The 17,168-nt window shown below is 39.7% G+C and overlaps 1 protein-coding gene across 1 annotated transcript in view; it reads left to right on the top strand.

Annotated features, from left to right (window-relative positions):
* The window catches only part of LOC140195385 (contactin-associated protein-like 2), a 1,890,266-nt gene that overhangs the window by 1,018,015 nt on the left and 855,083 nt on the right, over window positions 1-17,168 (top strand). Inside the window, exon 11 of the mRNA XM_072253599.1 lies at window positions 3,847-3,953. Coding sequence (XP_072109700.1) covers window positions 3,847-3,953 — 107 coding nt within the window. The remainder of the gene's footprint in view (window positions 1-3,846; window positions 3,954-17,168) is intronic.

Raw genomic sequence — 17,168 nt, 5'->3', positions numbered from 1 at the left:
ATTGCCATGGCCATCAAATAATCAACTGTATGCTGCTAGTCAATCATTCACTACGTGGATTAACTTGTGTTGTATTGACTATACTTTTCAGTGCAGTGAACAGACTTTCAAGAATTTTAATCATGGACAATTTTGTTAGTGTGATTAAAAGTTCTTCTCTGACTGAAGTTAATAAGTCTTGGTCTTTTTTTATTGTAACAGAAATGGAATGGAGAGTGGGTTGGAAAAATATTTGTGTGCATAACTACTGGAGTAGGATTGCTGCAATGTTACATTCAATCAAGCACCACTGGATCTTCTAAAGAAAGTGGGATGAATACTTAATGCATGTATTGATGGAAATAGATAAAGGTTAGAGTAAGGGTACAGGACATTCAATCCATCCAATCTGCGTTATTGTTGAAGTTGCTGACAGCAAATACTTCTACACATTTATACAACGCTCCACACAAATCTCTGTAACTTCTTTTTCTTGAACTATTTATTAAATCAAATCTTGAATGTTCATATGATTGAATGCCGACCCAATTGTTGGAGAATTCACAACTTGCCAACATTCTGTTTAAACTTAATCTCATTTCTTCTGTCGTAAATCTTTTTCATTTAATTTTGTATTTGTGACTCCTCTGGGGCAATAGAAAGAATAAATTTCTATCAATCCCATAGCATCCTTCCAAAATTTTTACAAAATCATCCTCTGATTTATATAAATTACAAAAGGGCCCAATTTACCAAATTGTATTTCTGTTTTCTTAATGTGGCAGCAATTTGGAAACTGTGTAAATGTGCTGAAAACATTAAAGGCTGACAACCTTTAACATACCATGAAATGTAATATTCAATTCCATTTTAGATCTAACTTATCAGTACAAAATTGGGAAATTTGATAAATCAGAATCAGAGTCTTCTCAAAGTCTTCAATTGTGTGCATACAATAAAAAGCAGTATTATTATTTCACTTTCAAACTTTGGAGCTTATTTTTGAGCTGTAACAAAATATTTGCTTAGTAAATAAAAATAAACTAATTCATTATTACGTGTAGGTCGATAACCCATTGCTAAATGTTTATTATACTTGTTGATTTAAATTAATTTCATCTGTTATCTGCAGCTTATTTTGATTTAATGTATTGTTAGAATTAAACATGGTACTTCGTTAATAAATAAGTCCATTATGTTTCAATCTTGACAAATCAGAAGTTATCTTTAAGCAACAAACTAATTTACTGTACAACCTCATTTAGTATCCATCAGACCGGTGAAACAAGTAACTAAGTCTTGGGACCAAAGTCTCATATGCCCTGTTATTGGCACTGAGGCTGGTACAGACAGCAATGTTTTTCTCCTGCAACTTGGATGTTCTTGTCCTTTTAGGCACGGCTCTCAATAATTATTTCTATCCATGTTAACGCCCCAACCCACTCCAAAACATCCTTTCCTTCTAATCCCATTTTCCCAGTTATGCACTATCCTCCAAGTGATTCTGCCAGTCCCTGATTACTCTATTCCTTCATTAGATTCCATTGGTCCTCACTCACCTGACCCTCTGGTTAATTCTGCTGGTCCTCTGTGCAAGAAGTTCTAAACCAAGTCTTAGACCCAAGGGTGTAAAGAACATGTTCAGAATGGACACACACAAAATGCTGGAGGAACTCAGCAGGCCAGGACGCATCCATGGAAAAGGGTACAGTCAACGTTTCAGGCCAAGAGCCCTTCAACAAGTATCCTGCTGAAGGGTCTCGGCCCTAAGCGTCGACTATACTCTTTTCCATTGATGCTACCTGGCCTGCTGAGTTGCTCCAGCACTTTGTGTGTGTTGCTTGGATTTCCAGCATTTGCAGTTTTTCTCTTGTTCAGTATGGACACTCTGCTTTTGTGCTCATCTAGACTGGTACACAAATTTCCTCAATAGTCTATAATTTAAAATTAATTCTGTATGTTTTTCTTCTGATATTATGTTTTTTAAAAATAAATGTATCAGCAATTAATAGATACTTAGAGGGAATCATGGGCTTACAGTATCATTGCAGGAAAGTGGTGCAGATAAATTGTAATTTATCATTTGATAAGAGCAGAATCTTCCTCTTCTATTTTTTATGTTCTTGAATTCAATTTAATCCCAAATGCACAATACATTGTTTTAAATGTCACACTGTTGATTACAAATTTGAAATATAAAGCACATTTGTAGTTTCTGCAGGATAGAATTCTTCCCAAAATGAAAGGAAGTGGGACATGTTATCACATGAAGCATGATGGCACATGCCTCTTTCACAACTCATAGTTCAGCGTATGCAACTGATCAAAATAATTTGATATTCTGGACAAACAACACAAACACTGTGGTTTATCCTCGTATTTCATCACAGATCTGGTAACAGGAAAGAGAGTCAACTACTGTGGTTTCTAAACTCTTTCTTAACAGCATGCACTGCTCTATAGCCCAAATGGTGATATTTTCAAAATTTTCATTATTCTTTAAAATTCTGGTCCTGAAATTTCTCAAGACTGATTTGCCGGTAAAGGCAAGGATATTTCAACCAACAGCTTATGACACTTGACCCACCAGTGCTACATGTAATTTTTGGATGGTCACTTAATCTTGTAGGAAGAGAGGTGATGTGGCTTAGCTCCATATTTCTTCACTATGCTAAACCCTTTGAGGAGATGTGCAATGAATGGCAGCAATTTAAGTATGTAATAATTAAACAATCTGCATTTGCTAAGTTTCAAATCACTAAACACAATAATGCTGCACGATAGTACACAAATAAACTCAAAAGTAACAGCTTACTGTCTTGCAGAACTAAACTAAGGTTACCTTTTAAGATTCTGCATTTTCTAGCAACTATTAGCTTATTTTGTAAGATATTTATGAGTGTAACCTGAGCACACATCATGGTCACTCTGTATTATTAGAGTTTAATGGTGATCCAAATCCAGTGTGAAATGAACAAATAACCAGAATCAGAGAAGTTGACAATAAGGAGAGAAGTCATTGAGCTTATGTTGTCAAACCTGGCTCTTTATTGCAGTTCTCCAAATTGCTCTATTCTCAACCAATACCCCCTGATTCAAATATTTGTTCAATCTAAAAGTTATCTCTGCCTCACCTCATCACTATGAGACACCATTCCATGTCCCTACAGTTCACATTAAAATATTTCCTCAGTCTTGGTGACCATTTTAAGTTGATAATAGCCTTAAAGTGCTTTTCCAAATCCAGGATGTAGATTTTTGTCCCTATTTGCTATACCAACATCCATTGTAATTAAAAAAAAATGTCTTTAGCATTCCCTTGTGCAGTTGAAATATTCTAGCATTACACCTTTCTCTTTGTTTCCTATCTTTGGGATTAACCTAGTGAATTTTTTACTGAAGGATAATTTCTTCCATTGCTATACCAGGTGAAAAGACATGGCATAAATTATATTTTACTGTAATTACTAATATTTTAATGTAAATTATTGAAAATTCCTATCAATGTGTATGGCATTTATTGTACAAAAATAATTTCTGCTGTGTTGCAGAGATTAACAAAAGTTATCAGTAAATTAAATTAATTCATAAAGTGTGTGTTTTATGCAAAGCTTTGTGATAGATATCTTTGTTCCTGGAATTCCATTTTTTTTCATCTGCTGTCTTATTAATTACCATTTTTGTTCATTAAATTGATAATTAAATACAGGTTGAAACAAGAATTAATTGCTCTAGAAATTAACAGATTTACTGATTAGTTTTATTCCCAAATGGATGTGTAAAGACATCTTCACATTGAACAGACCTCAAACTTTTAGTTTAAGTTTCAATCAGTACCTCAAACTTTATTGCACTGTATTCTGGCAGATGCTTACCAAATCATTGTGAGCATGGAGGAAGATGCACTCAGACCTGGGACAACTTTAAGTGTAACTGTGAGGGGACTGGATATTCTGGTGCAACTTGTCATAACTGTGAGTAGATCACCCATTTTTTCTTTTTATCATTTCTGTTCTCAACTGATGATCAACTGATGTGTTCAACTCTTGTCTGGAAGTCACTTGGCTAGATTATGCTTCATTGTGTTCAGCAGTCTGCAGGGAACTGCCACTCAAGTTCAAGTTTATTGTTCTCTGAATGTACATGCTGTGTTGTAGCGTGGTTGAAATCACCGGAGAGACAGAGTCACTGGGAGATACAAAGCAGCTTCTTTATTCGACACAACAAGGTACAGCAGGCATCATACGGACGGAGACGCTTTCGGTGGAAAGGTCTGCTAGCCCAATGTGGGCTCGATATTTATATGCTGAACACAAAGGCAATCACTACTTAAAAGTTATAGAAAATGCATAGACAATGCTTCCTTTTGAAGCTACCTGCAAACATCACACCTTCTGAACTCATCCTTTTCCTTCCAACGCCAACATGTCTGGAATGCAAGTTAAATACACAATACATTTATTTGGCATTTTACGTGCTAATGTAAAAGACAATTAATATTTATAATGTATAGATAATACTGTCTTTGAAACTACAGCATCAGCTCAAACTACGGCGCCAGAAGCATCTGGTATTCACACCTTTTTAGGAAGCGCATTGTTGTGGACTCGACTCAATCCACAGAATTTTATCAATTAGAAGTCTGGTGGCCAAAGTCATTTAAGTGTAAACGAATCATCTACCCAAAAAAAACTCACTCTAACAGTCCTTCCTCTTGGCCCTCCTGGACAAAAATTAACCTAGGAGGATCTATTCAAATAGGGCCGCAAAACACCCTGTCTCAAAATCCCACCCCAATTTTATGTACCTCTATCTATCCTAGTATTACCTAATCACTACCTACCAAATGTTAAGCAGAGAGGCTGTCCCAAGTCTTCAGAAATGCGGCGCCTTTCGCATGCCTGTCGCTTTCCCTGCAGGCTGACTACAGCTTAATCACATTCCTTCGTCTTCAGCCCTTCATCCTCTGTTTGCTGAAACTCTCCTTCCAGGAGCACCCACAGGCTCTCTCACTGATGTACAGGTAGGGGTTGGGGTGGCCTCTACGTAAATGTCTGTGGCACCCACTGCCAAACTGTTCCGTCAGTTCAACTGCTGAAAAGGGCCCAGCTCCTCAAACTCGAGGTGACTGCTTTCAGATGCCATGTGCAGTCTGAAATGCCACCGAAGTGCCTCCCAGTCTATTTCCCAATAAATTTTCTATACTATGCTATAAAATTAATCATCTACCTTCAGCAACCAGCCTTCTTTACAGAGTACCATCATCATCACACTTTAGCAGGCTATTCATGGTTTTCCAACATGCTCTCAGTGTCTTCTGCCACGTTCTCAGCGTTCTCTGCCTTTGCAATTTCTCCGGGTATGTTTTCATCAGCTGTGGTCAGGTCTGGCATGGCCAGCTGGTGTTCCTCTCTTAGGTTCTCTGTAATTACATGGTTACTGGGTACACGTGGTCCCCCGCTCTGTCTGTGGGAGCAACAAGAGGGTGAGTCGTATGCTTTAACCTGGGTCCAGTGTTTCCACTGGCTGCCTTGCTGAGTCTGTACACAGACATACGAGTCATCAGTTAAGAGTACTGTCTGTGGTCCTATCCACCTGGGGGCAAACCCTGGCCTTTTTGGCAGCACCCTCACCATAACTTGGTCGCCGGGCTGTGGAAGAACTATCCCTTTTCCCTCTGGCTCTTTCTGATCCACGATTCACTGTTGTTGTTTCGCGCGGTCCTTTAATACTTTAAGTTGGTTACAAAGGTCTTTCACATATTGGGTCATTCTGTCCCTGTAAGCCCCAGGCTTCCCGCAACCCATAATTACCCCATAAGGGAGTCGCATTGCTCACACCATCAATAATTCGTAGAGGCTGAGACCCAAAGTGCGGTTTGGGGTTGCGCGCAATCTCATTAAGATTCCTGGTAATACATCAACCCATGTCTTTCCTGTCTCAGCTATAGCTTTGGCTAACGCATTCTTGATTGTTTGGTTCATTCTTTCTACCATCCCTGAACTCTGGGGGTGGTACGGTACGTGGAACCGTTGTCGAATCCCGAGTAGTCGGCACATTTCCTTCATCACTTTCCCCATGAGATGTGCTCCCTGATCTGAATCCACCTGAACTGGGTTCCCCTGAACTAGGATCCATGCAGCAGTGCGGGCGATGCAGTCCCTTGTTGGGAAAACCTCTACCCACCGAGTGAAGTGATCCATAATTACTAGACAGTAGCTTTTCCCCCTGCTTTTAGCAGGGGCCCTGTAAAGTCTATCTGGATGTTTTCCCAGGGTCCCCTCGGCCGAGGCTGATTTGCCAGCTGTAGCTTTCTGTCCTTACCTGGGTTACGCTGGGCACAAATGATACAACGGCGGCAGAATATCTCAACATCCCCGCCCATCCCTGGCCAGCACAAGTCCTGCCCAAGCGTTGTGATCATGCTCTGCCTTCCCTGATGCATCGCCCCATGATAAAACCTTAGTAGTATCTGTCTAATACAGGGTGGGGCTACCGCGACTTTTTCCTCCCTGTGTGTCCAGCTCCCATCTGGTCCCTCCTTTGCTCCTTTTCTACTCCATTTTTCCTTCTCTTTAGCCTCTACCTCTTCATATAATTTTACTAAGCTGGCTTCTGTCGTTTCCTCTTGCACACTTGCAATTTCAATTGCCTCTTGTTCCCCTGCTGCCTTATTCGCAGTAGTGTCTGCCCTTGGAGGAACTGGGAAAACTTTATGTTCTAGAGTTGCTGCAGTCTCTCTGAGTATCCCCTGGTGTTTTTGTTCCTTCGCTATACCCTGAACAGCGGTCAGTGTGTCAGTTTGTATAGGGTCCTGCTTAGGGGGTTTATACAGACCCTCCTCTATCTTAACAAGGTTTATCTTTACTCGATCACAATCTTGCTTGTGTGTAGCCCACACTGCTGGGAACTGATGACAAGGTAACCCATAGACCCCATCCAGGCTGCAGTCTCTGGTGATCAGGGCAGCTGCGACTATGCTATACAGGTTGTGTAATCTGTTGGTTGTATCTGTTCGCTGCCCCTGACTCGTCCATATAATTTCTCCCTTTCCCGAATCTATAACAGCTCCTGCTTCCCGTAGGATGTCTATTCCAAGGATCGTGCCCTCATTATTTGGACATACCCAGAAATACACTGGAAGCTGCACTCCCGATTTCTAGTATTTGCTTCTTGCTTCTTTCTGCTTTTACTGTTTTCCCTCCTACACCCCTGATATAACTGGCCTGTCGGTTGTTGGTAAGGGTAAGTCTGTTATCGATAGAGATGCCCCTGTGTCCACTCACATATTGCATTGCTGTCCCTCTAACAATGCCGTTGTATACATTCACGGGTCACCAGCGCTGGCAATGGGGGCTGCTGCCACATCTTTTTCTGCCTAAAGAGGCGCCGTGACTAGCTCTTTGATCTGATCGACAGTCAGACTGGTTGCTGATGGGGTGAGTGACTGGGTGTCTGCCGTGACCTTCGCCTGGGTTTTTCCCCTCCCTTCTGGACATTGTCTCCAGCCATGTCCCGATAGACCACAGCTGTAGCATATCAACTCCTTCACTGTCTTATACCTGGTCCAGCAGTCCTTTGCTAGCTGCCCCAACTGCCGGCAAGCAAAACAAACTCTCCGGGACATCACAGCAGCTGCATCCACTATACCCACTTTACGATTTCTCTTGCCTTTTCTTTGGTCTATCTCACTGGCCCATGAAAGTATTGCAGAGCAGGTGGACCCTACTGTTATGCCTAAATCTAAAACTTCCTGGTGGGCTGAGCTCAGGCCTTCCTTCAGCATTTTTAAGAAGACTTGGTCATACCTCCCTGGATTATCCAACCCAGAATACTCCACGTATGCTCGATATTTACATTCTGTATAATCTATGGCTGTCTCGTCAGCTTTTTGAATCACTGCCATTATCGTTCCCCGGCTACTGTCGCCTCCCTCCAGCCGCTGCCTCACTTCCCCTTTAAAAGAGCGATATCTTTCTTCATTACTGGCGCTCCCGGGAGTTGCCCATGTACCATCCCGCACCCCCTGGGCCATGCTGCCCCACATATTCCTCGGGCACTTGGCTTTTCACTAACACATGTATATCTGTAGGGTGCATCTGGTGAATTTCAACCATTTCCTTGAGCTTGCGCCGGAATTCTGAATTCCCACAGGTGACTAAGCGAGGGCAACTTGGACAAAATGCTCTGTTTCTCCCCGGGGGTGAAAGGCTTTTGAATAGTCGTAAACAAGGTCAAGGGCTGGCTAGGATCATCAGGGTTCTCAACCTGACGTTGCCTGACTTCAATAGGTGCCATTCTGGTTAATCTCTCTGGGTAAAACCTCTCCCTGAGTTATCTCCATACTAATTCCCACACTACGCAAAATATAAAAGACGGGTAACAGTTAAACAGTACATACTTAAAACCCCAGAGTATGTATTCCACAATTCGCCACTTTTGAGTACCTGAACTCAAGATGCCTGCTATATTCCCTTGCATTACACTTGCAAACGCATACTCTAAAATGCAGCTTCCCGAACGAGTATACACGCCCCTACTCGAACGTCTCGAACCGTACCGTTGGTTACCACCTTTCGCAACTGGTGGTCCAAGTCTCACCAAGTTAACCAAGTTAACATGCAAATATTCCTCACTTAAATAAACACACATGCACACGCACACACTACCTTTATATCTACCAGCTCAGCTCTCCGCGTTTGTGATACTTCATGTTCCTGTATACCACCGACCAAACAGATCCAAGAGTGAGTGTTGTTTTAGAAAAATACTCACCAACTTAGACTGCTAGGAACACTGGCCACACGACGGGTCACGAAGCATCCTGCTCCTGACACCAAATGTTGTAGTGTGGATGAAATAACCAGAGAGACAGAGTCACTGGCAGATACTACAAAGCAGCTTCTTTATTCGACACAGGGTACAGCAGGCATCATACGGACGGAGGCGCTTCCGGTAGAAAGGTCTGCTAACCCAATGTGGGCTCGGTATTTATATGCTAAACACAAAGACAATTGCTACTTAAAAGTTATAGACAATGCCTTCCTTTTGAAGCTACATACAAACATCACAACTTCTGAATTTATCCTCTTCCTTCCAACGCCAACATGTCTGGAATGCAAGTTAAATCCACAATACATTTATTTGGCATTTTACGTGCTAACATAGAAGACAATTAATATTTATAATGTATTGATAAGACTGTCTTCGAAACTGCAGCATCCGGTCAAACTACGGCGCCAGGAGCATCTGGTATTCACACCTTTTTAGGAAGCGCATTGTTGTGGACTCGACTCAATCCACAGTACTTTGTCAAATAAAGTCTGGTGGCCAAAGTCATTTAAATGTAATCGAATCATCCACACAAAAAAATTCACTCTAACATGCTGTATATATAAGCAAACAAAACAACGTTCCTCTGGACCATGGTGCACCAACAAAATATAAATCACACACAGCACATAAAACAAAATATTAACACAAATATGTAAATACGGTATAATTCAAAATGCATGTAGTGCGCAGCACAGGTGAACTCCAGTGTTATAGGTGTTGGTCCACTCTGTTATTCAGTAAGCCTTTGATTTCTGAGTCTGTACACTGCAATGCAGAAGTTGGAAGTGCATAAGAGGTTGCTGGAGTTCCTCATCTTCCCTACAGATTCAGATTTTTTTGTTTTTTTCCTTTTTCATTCTATATTTTAATTAATTGACAATGAAATGCTCTGCTTTTAGCAATTTTTCACTTTGAATTATTTTCAGAAATAATATTAATATTTTTATTATTTAAATCCATTCAAGTTTTTTTTATGAATTTGAATGTAAGTCACATTAGAGACTGTGAAAGAAGCAAACTGTCAAAGACAGGTGCTGATGGTGGAAGCTCAAGTTCTGCCACCTGAAGCCTAGTCATCACCGGAAACATCCACATCCGATATATCCTGTTCCATTGTCCTCAAGTAAGCTGTCGCAGTTCTGGGGGTTTTGAGTAGTTTGAATATTAAGGTGTAGGATGATCTGGCCCAAAGAAGTTATTGTCTGATTTTGCAACATCAGAAATAAGGAAGTCGGCAACATTTTATTATAACGTGAAAGCCCATACATGATGAATTAAATATAATCTAAAAAATAATGTCCCTTCAATTCACTGTAATTATAATTTCTCTGATTACATTCACTGCAAAGTGAATTCCAAAACAAAACTGTTTTTAGCTTCCTTTCTTCAGGGCTAATGAAAAGAGTTCATAATACATAAATTCAAATATATTTAGTTTTAAATATTGTCATTTCTGATTTATTTTTCTCTTGATGATTATGAAGACTATTGTTGGGCCACTGTGAATCTATTCCATGCTTTACTACAGTATATCCATTCCCTTTTGCAAGAGCACTGAATCTAAGCCATAATCAATGCGCTAGAAATTGGGATAATTGGGGCTGTTCGATGTTGAAGTACTTCAGTTTCTCCATGGAAACAACACAAGTTTGGAATGAAGTAATGGCAGTTTCTTTGCTGCTTTCTGATACTATACTCTTCATGAGAGTCCAGCAGAAGATCCAAATTTAGGGAATCTAACAGATGAATCTATCCCAGTTTACGTATGAAGTCTGGAAAAGAATGGCTGTACTGGGGATGAGATGAGCATGAGGTAATTTAGACTATTTTAAAGTTGAAATGGTTATAAGGTTTCGTATGTTAGATTTTGTATACTTTTAAAATGTTTCATCTGTGTCAATAACATTCAATAGATTTTAAATGTTTGATAGGTGGTGAGGCTTGATCTCTTTCCCCATTTCAAGTCAAGTCAAGTTTATTGTCATTTAACTATAAAAATGTATGCTGTCAAACGAGATAATGTTTCTCCGGACCAGGGTGTAAAGCACAGTAGTACACATAACATACATATACCACACAATAATTTAGGAAAGTAAGAATAAAATCTACATATGAATTGTGCATTAATAAACAAAGTAAAGTGCATGAATTAAATATTGTCAGGTAAGAGCAGATGAACCAGAGACACCTCGAATGTGATGCAGCGGAGAGTTCAAAAGCCCTAATGGCCTGGGGGAAGAAATGGTTTCCCATCCTGACCGTTTTTGTTTTTATGCATCAGAGTATCCTGTCAGATGGTAGAAAGTCAAATAGGATGCTGGATGCAAACACAAGATGCTGCAACTACACGGAGCACCACTGGTTAGTTTCAGGGTGGCTTTGGAGAGCTCTCCTGATGACAGCAGATCTGAAAAGGTAGAAATGTAATGAACATTTAGATTGAAAATGATCATGAGCACCTTGCTGCAGGCAGGAACTTATCACCTATTAGCATAAATTTTCTTCAGAATATTAAAGATTCTTCATGTAATTTCAGTAAAGATGATTAGAGATAATATTCCTGACAAAATACATATGAAATAGGAGAATGATAAAATGTATCCTGTTCTCATTGTTCCTTGTGTATTAGCAGGCAGGTTGTACAGAGCAACTACAAAAGTTGCAAACAGGAGCAAAGATATTCTGTTGAATATTATATCTGCAGGCATTTGGGCCTTTCAAACAAAATAGTCTTTAGCACAAAAATGAATCACTTGTCAGAATATACAAGTCATGTGCTTCAATGCATCAGAGGAGTTTGTTGTTGAGAATAGCAAGATCAAAAGCATTTTTGTTGTATTTTCTGTCCTGAGGTAGCAGTGACAGCAGGCTTTCAGATATTGCATTTCCCTTCAGGCAATGATTCACCCCAGGAATGTTCATTTTCACGGTTTTATTATGTTGAATCATTTCACCATTAAAATTAGAAAGATGAATAACACAGAGGTTTGTGTCAACCTACTGCTAGCTTTATGAAGATGAATAATATGAAAAAGATAAACAAGAATAGATCATTCACCTCTCCTGCCCACTTCATCACTCTATAAGATCCTGGCTTATTTTTTATTTTACACTTCAATATGTACCAACTCTATATTGCTTGACTCCTTTAATATCTTAAAATCGGTTGATCTGTTGTGAATGCATTTACCAATGAAGACTGCACAATCCCCTTGGGGAGGCATTTTTGTTTGTGGCAATGTTCAGCTGGAATGTGTTTGCAAACCTGTGGTATCAAGAAGATCTTTTCTTAGGAACTGTTATCATCACTTCAAGATGTTATAGCACATATTTCTCATCCAAGAGTGTAATAAAATATTAGGATAGAAAATATGTTAATGTTTGCAAATTCATAGTCAAGTTTGCAAACATGATACGCTGCTTAGTTAGGTTCTGAAAATTGAAACACAAGATAGAAATTAGTGAGAATGAGTGGAAATGGATTCATTTTCTCCACTCAGAAAGTATTTGTGGTTATTTCTCTGCATCAGCTATGTTTATCATTGTCTTAATGTGTACCTGTCAAACTTACAATCTGATATAATTATCATTCATTGGGGAAATGCCTGACACTCCCCGGCATGGATATTATTAATTATCATCACAAGCATATATGTTCTGGTAAATTGTTAGACAGGGACTAATTTGTTAAAAATAAAGGATAGCCTAGTTATGCAATTATGAGACCTGCTGCCTCACAACAATCCAGGTTCGGTCCTGACCTCAGGTTCTGCTCATGTGGAATTTGTAAGTTCTCCATGTGACCACAGCGGTTTCCTCTCGCATTTCAAGGATGTGAAGGTTGATAGGTTAATTGGCCACTATAATTTCCCCTGTGTGCAAATGAGGTGTAGACTCTGTGGGAACTGATTTGCATAAATTTAGTGGAAATGGTTGCTTGTTCGTTGATGCAGACAGGGTCGGATTAAGGACATGCTTTCACGCTCTATGACTGTATGAGAAAAATGGAGGAAAGTCATTGACAGAGGGAAGCAAAGAAATTTTGAGTATGTTTGTTTGCACTTGCTGCCTAGTCTGCTGAGCATTTAATGATTTTCTTCTAGATTTATTCTAGATTTCCAATATTCCTTCTACTTTTTGCATTATTCAACTGTTGGTTGTTTACCGCCTGTAATATTATTGTTTCTTAAACATTTAGCATGAATGACTTTCTAGAAAATATACTTTCCTAACAATCATAATCAATGTAGCAAATGAGTCTCAGTGACTGTGTAAAGAGAAACAGGTCATATTTCAAGTCTAGCACCCTTTCTCAGAGCTGTTTAGTTTTCAGTAGCAGGGAAGATAAGGAAAGTATATGTCGATCAAAGGGAATATTGCTGATAGAGTGAGACCAAATAAGTAAGTGAGGGCAGTCTGCATAGTTGTTGGAAACGCATTATCCTTCTTTCTCTGGACTGCGCTGTTACAGAGAGAATTAGCACATGCCCGTCAGTTAAGACAATATATACAGAAAAAAAAGCTGACAGAAAATGATGTCATATTGGCTATTTTTGATATGAATGGAAAGAAACGTTGACTTAACTAAATTTGGATCCTGCATCTTCCTATATGAAAGATGAGATGTTGTTCCTCAAGCTTGCATTAGGCCTTGCAACAGTGCAGGAGGCCGCAAACAAATTCAGGATAGAAGCAGGATGGGAATTAAAGCAACTTGAAGTCAGTCTCTCTCTCTCTCTCTCTCTCACACACACACACACACACACACACACACACACACACACACCCAAATATGTGTTTGGTTTCTAAAATGTAGTGGAGACCACATGTGAGCACTTATTCGCTGATTGCAGTACATTAGATAGCAAGTGATGTACTGCTTCACCTTGAAAGACTATTTGAGTCCTTAACTGGTGGGAAAAACAAAGATGAAAGGTCAAGGGTTGTAACTTCTGTTGTTGCTTGGGAAAATGCATAAAATGGAGAGTGTTTGTGGCTGGATTAATGTCCCAGGAAGTCACAATGGAATCAATCCTTTCAAAATGCTGACATGGGAGGAGGGGAGAATATCTGCCTGGTGGTGAGAACTGGGAGTAGTTGCAATGTACGATCTATTGAATATAGAGGCTGGTGAAGTGGAAGGTGAGAAGTCAGTTTTTGCTCTTTGCAGAAGAGAATGCAACAGCAGATAATGTAGAATGTAGGTAAGATGAGGTCAAGGGCTTTGTCCAACATGGTTGAGGGGAATCCACAGATAAGGAAGCAGGAGATGCAGCAAATCACTTACACTTCTTCGAATCTAGTGTATAGGATTTGTTGTTCATGGTGTGACCTCCTTTAAATTGGAGAAACGAAACACAGATTGGGGTGATTACTTTATTTACTCAGTTCTGGATTCTCCAATTTGAGGTAAGTCACTTTATTTTCTGTTGCATCAGAACAGTCTAATCATTATTAAAACTCAGCTTTTCTGTTTTTTATTTGGTATGATTTACACAGAATGAAACATAATTTGAGCATGGTTGCTAAGTAAGTGTTTTTTTATTTATTTAGTCTCACTCCATCAGAGATAGTCTATTCTTCTCTCCACCTTCTCTATTACTGAAAAATACATTGCTTTCTCTCTCCTACTTTTATTGAAGGATTTCAGACATTATACATAAGCTATTAATAAAACATCGCCAGAATTATCTGCCATCAAATAAATTTCACAAGCAGCACCCTGTATCTGAAATACTCAAATAAATCTCCTTGTATGACTTCTCACCCATTGATTGTGGCAGAAAAATAATGTTCTATTATCATCCAAGTGTGTGGGACCCCCTTGTCTGTACCTGTACCAGTGTAACCAATGACAGTACAATTATAAAACACTAATCTCCCTCCTGGCACTTATTCCTGCAAGCAACCGAAGTGTTAAACCTGCCCATTCACCTTCTCCCTAACCTCCATTCAAAGCCCTAAACAATGATTCCAAGTGAGGGAACACTTCACCTGCAAATCTGCTGGGGTTGTCCTCCCGATGCAGCACTGGTGAGACCAGTTGACAATTGGGGGTCCACTTTGTAGAGCATCTCCACTCCAATTGCAATTCCCATTCCCATTCTGACAAGTTGGTCCATGGCCTCCTCTTGTGCCATGATGAGAAGCAACTCCTTAAATTCCATCTGGGTAGACTTTAACCTGACAGCATGGATGTTGATTTCTCCTTGCGATGGAAAAAAAATCCCCCCCCCTTCTTTTTCTGTTCCCCCACTCTGGCCTCTTACCTCTTCTCACCTGTGTATTACTTCCCCTCCTATCACTCTCATCTCCTATCAGATTACTTCCTCGCCAGCCCTTTACCTTTACTACCCACCTTGTTTCACCTATCACCTTCTAGCTATTCTCCTTCCCCTCCCCACACCTTTTTATTCCAGCATCTTTCCCCTTCCTTTCCAGTCCTGAAGAAGGGTCTTGGCCTGAAACGTCAACTGTCTGTTTATTTCCATAAATGCTGCCTGATCTGCTGAGTTCCTCCAGCATTTTGTGTGTGTTGCTTTGATTTCCACTTTCCAGCATCTGCAGAATCTCTCATGTTTATGGAAAGTAATATGCTTTAATGTTTTTTATTCCCATGAAGAATTAAAATAAACTGTGTGTAGACACCATTGAAGATTATGAAAAATTCAATCAAGCAACCGAGAATCTATTGAAGCCATGACAAGCATTCTGAGTTATTTTTGCATTAAGGCAGTGGTCTTGACTGATGCCAGGTGAAATTAAAGTACGTCACTGCTGTGATAGTGTGTTCTTGGAAGGGACAACATTCCTTTCTTTAAGGGAAAAAAAAGAAAAGACTATATCAATCAGTGTTTCCAAGTCAACAGAACATTCTCAATTGCAAACAACAGGCATTTTGTCTGTAATATTCCCTGTATGTAATAACCTCAAGAAAATTACATTCTGAGACTGAAAAATGATCGAGCACCTTTATTAAGGAGAATCTTGGTTTCTGTGCTGACTGCAGTGTATGAAGAATTGTTGGAAAGATGTTTAAATTTATGTTACAGCTGTGCTTTTTACTCATGTTGGGCTTGGGTTCATGATCTCTTTCTTTCACAACCACATGATAATTACTAGATACATTTTGATATGTATGTCCTGTTCTAGGAATTATACTTGTACAATTATTATGAGAGGAAAAATATTGTGCATGTTTGGAGTCTTCAAATATTCTAGGTTCTTAGAAGACACAAGAGACCATTGTTGCATGAATCTAGAGCAAAAGTCAGACTCCTGGAGGAACTTAATTGGTCAAGTAGCATCTGTGCAGGCAAAGAAATGCTCAATATTTTGTGTTGTAACTCGAAATGTTGACCATTTCTTTGGTTCTGCGGATGCTGCTTGAAAAACTGAGTTTCTTCGGCAATTTGTTTTTGCTTAGAGGCTTTCTTTGTTCCCATGCATGGACTAGATTGGCTGCTTCACTGCAAAACGACGATAGTGCTGAAGTATGTTGATAATACATCTAATGTTTTCCTTAAGTGCCATGCGATACTGTTATGGCCTTAGCTACTTGGCAACATCCTTGTAAATTTTCTCTGCACTCTTTCAATCTCATTGATATCTTTCTTGCAAGTATGTGACCAAACCTGCACACTGTCCTCCAAACTTGGCCTCACCAATGTCTTATACAACTTCAACATAACATCTCAGCTACTGTACTCAATACTTTGATATATGAAGGTAAATGTGCCAAAAGCGCTCTTTATGGCCCTATCTATCTGTGACGTGACTTTCATGGAATTAGGGATCTGTAGTCTCAGATCCCTTTGTTCTACCGCACTCCTCAGTGCCCTACCTCTTACTGTGTAAGTCCTACCCTGGTTTGTCCTCCAAAAGTGAAACACCCTCACACTTACCTGAAATAAATTCAATGTACTATTTTTGTCCCTTTTTTTTCAGCTGTCCAGATCTCATTGCAAGCATTGATAGCCTTCCTCAGTGCCCATAACACCCCCAATCTTGACATCAGTGGCAAATTTGCTGATTGTTTTCCACATTATCATCTAAATCATTAATATAGATGCTAAACAACAATGACCCTGCACCAAACCCTGTGGTAGACCACTCGTCGTAGGCCTCCAGTCAGAGTGGCAACCATCTTCTACCACTCTCTGGCATCTCCCACTAAGCCAATGCCGAATCTGCCTCACTACTTCATCATGAATGCCAAGTAACTCAATCTTCTGGACTAACCTACAATGTACTTTGTCAATAGACTTGTGAAAGTCCATATAGCCAATATCTACCAACTTTCTTTCAACCGTCCTCAACCTCAAAAAAATCTGTAAAATCGGTTAGACCCATAA

The sequence above is a fragment of the Mobula birostris genome, chromosome 3, assembly GCF_030028105.1.
Source record: "Mobula birostris isolate sMobBir1 chromosome 3, sMobBir1.hap1, whole genome shotgun sequence".
Classification (NCBI taxonomy): Eukaryota; Metazoa; Chordata; class Chondrichthyes; order Myliobatiformes; family Myliobatidae; genus Mobula; species Mobula birostris.
This window is presented reverse-complemented; position numbering and strand designations above follow the sequence as displayed.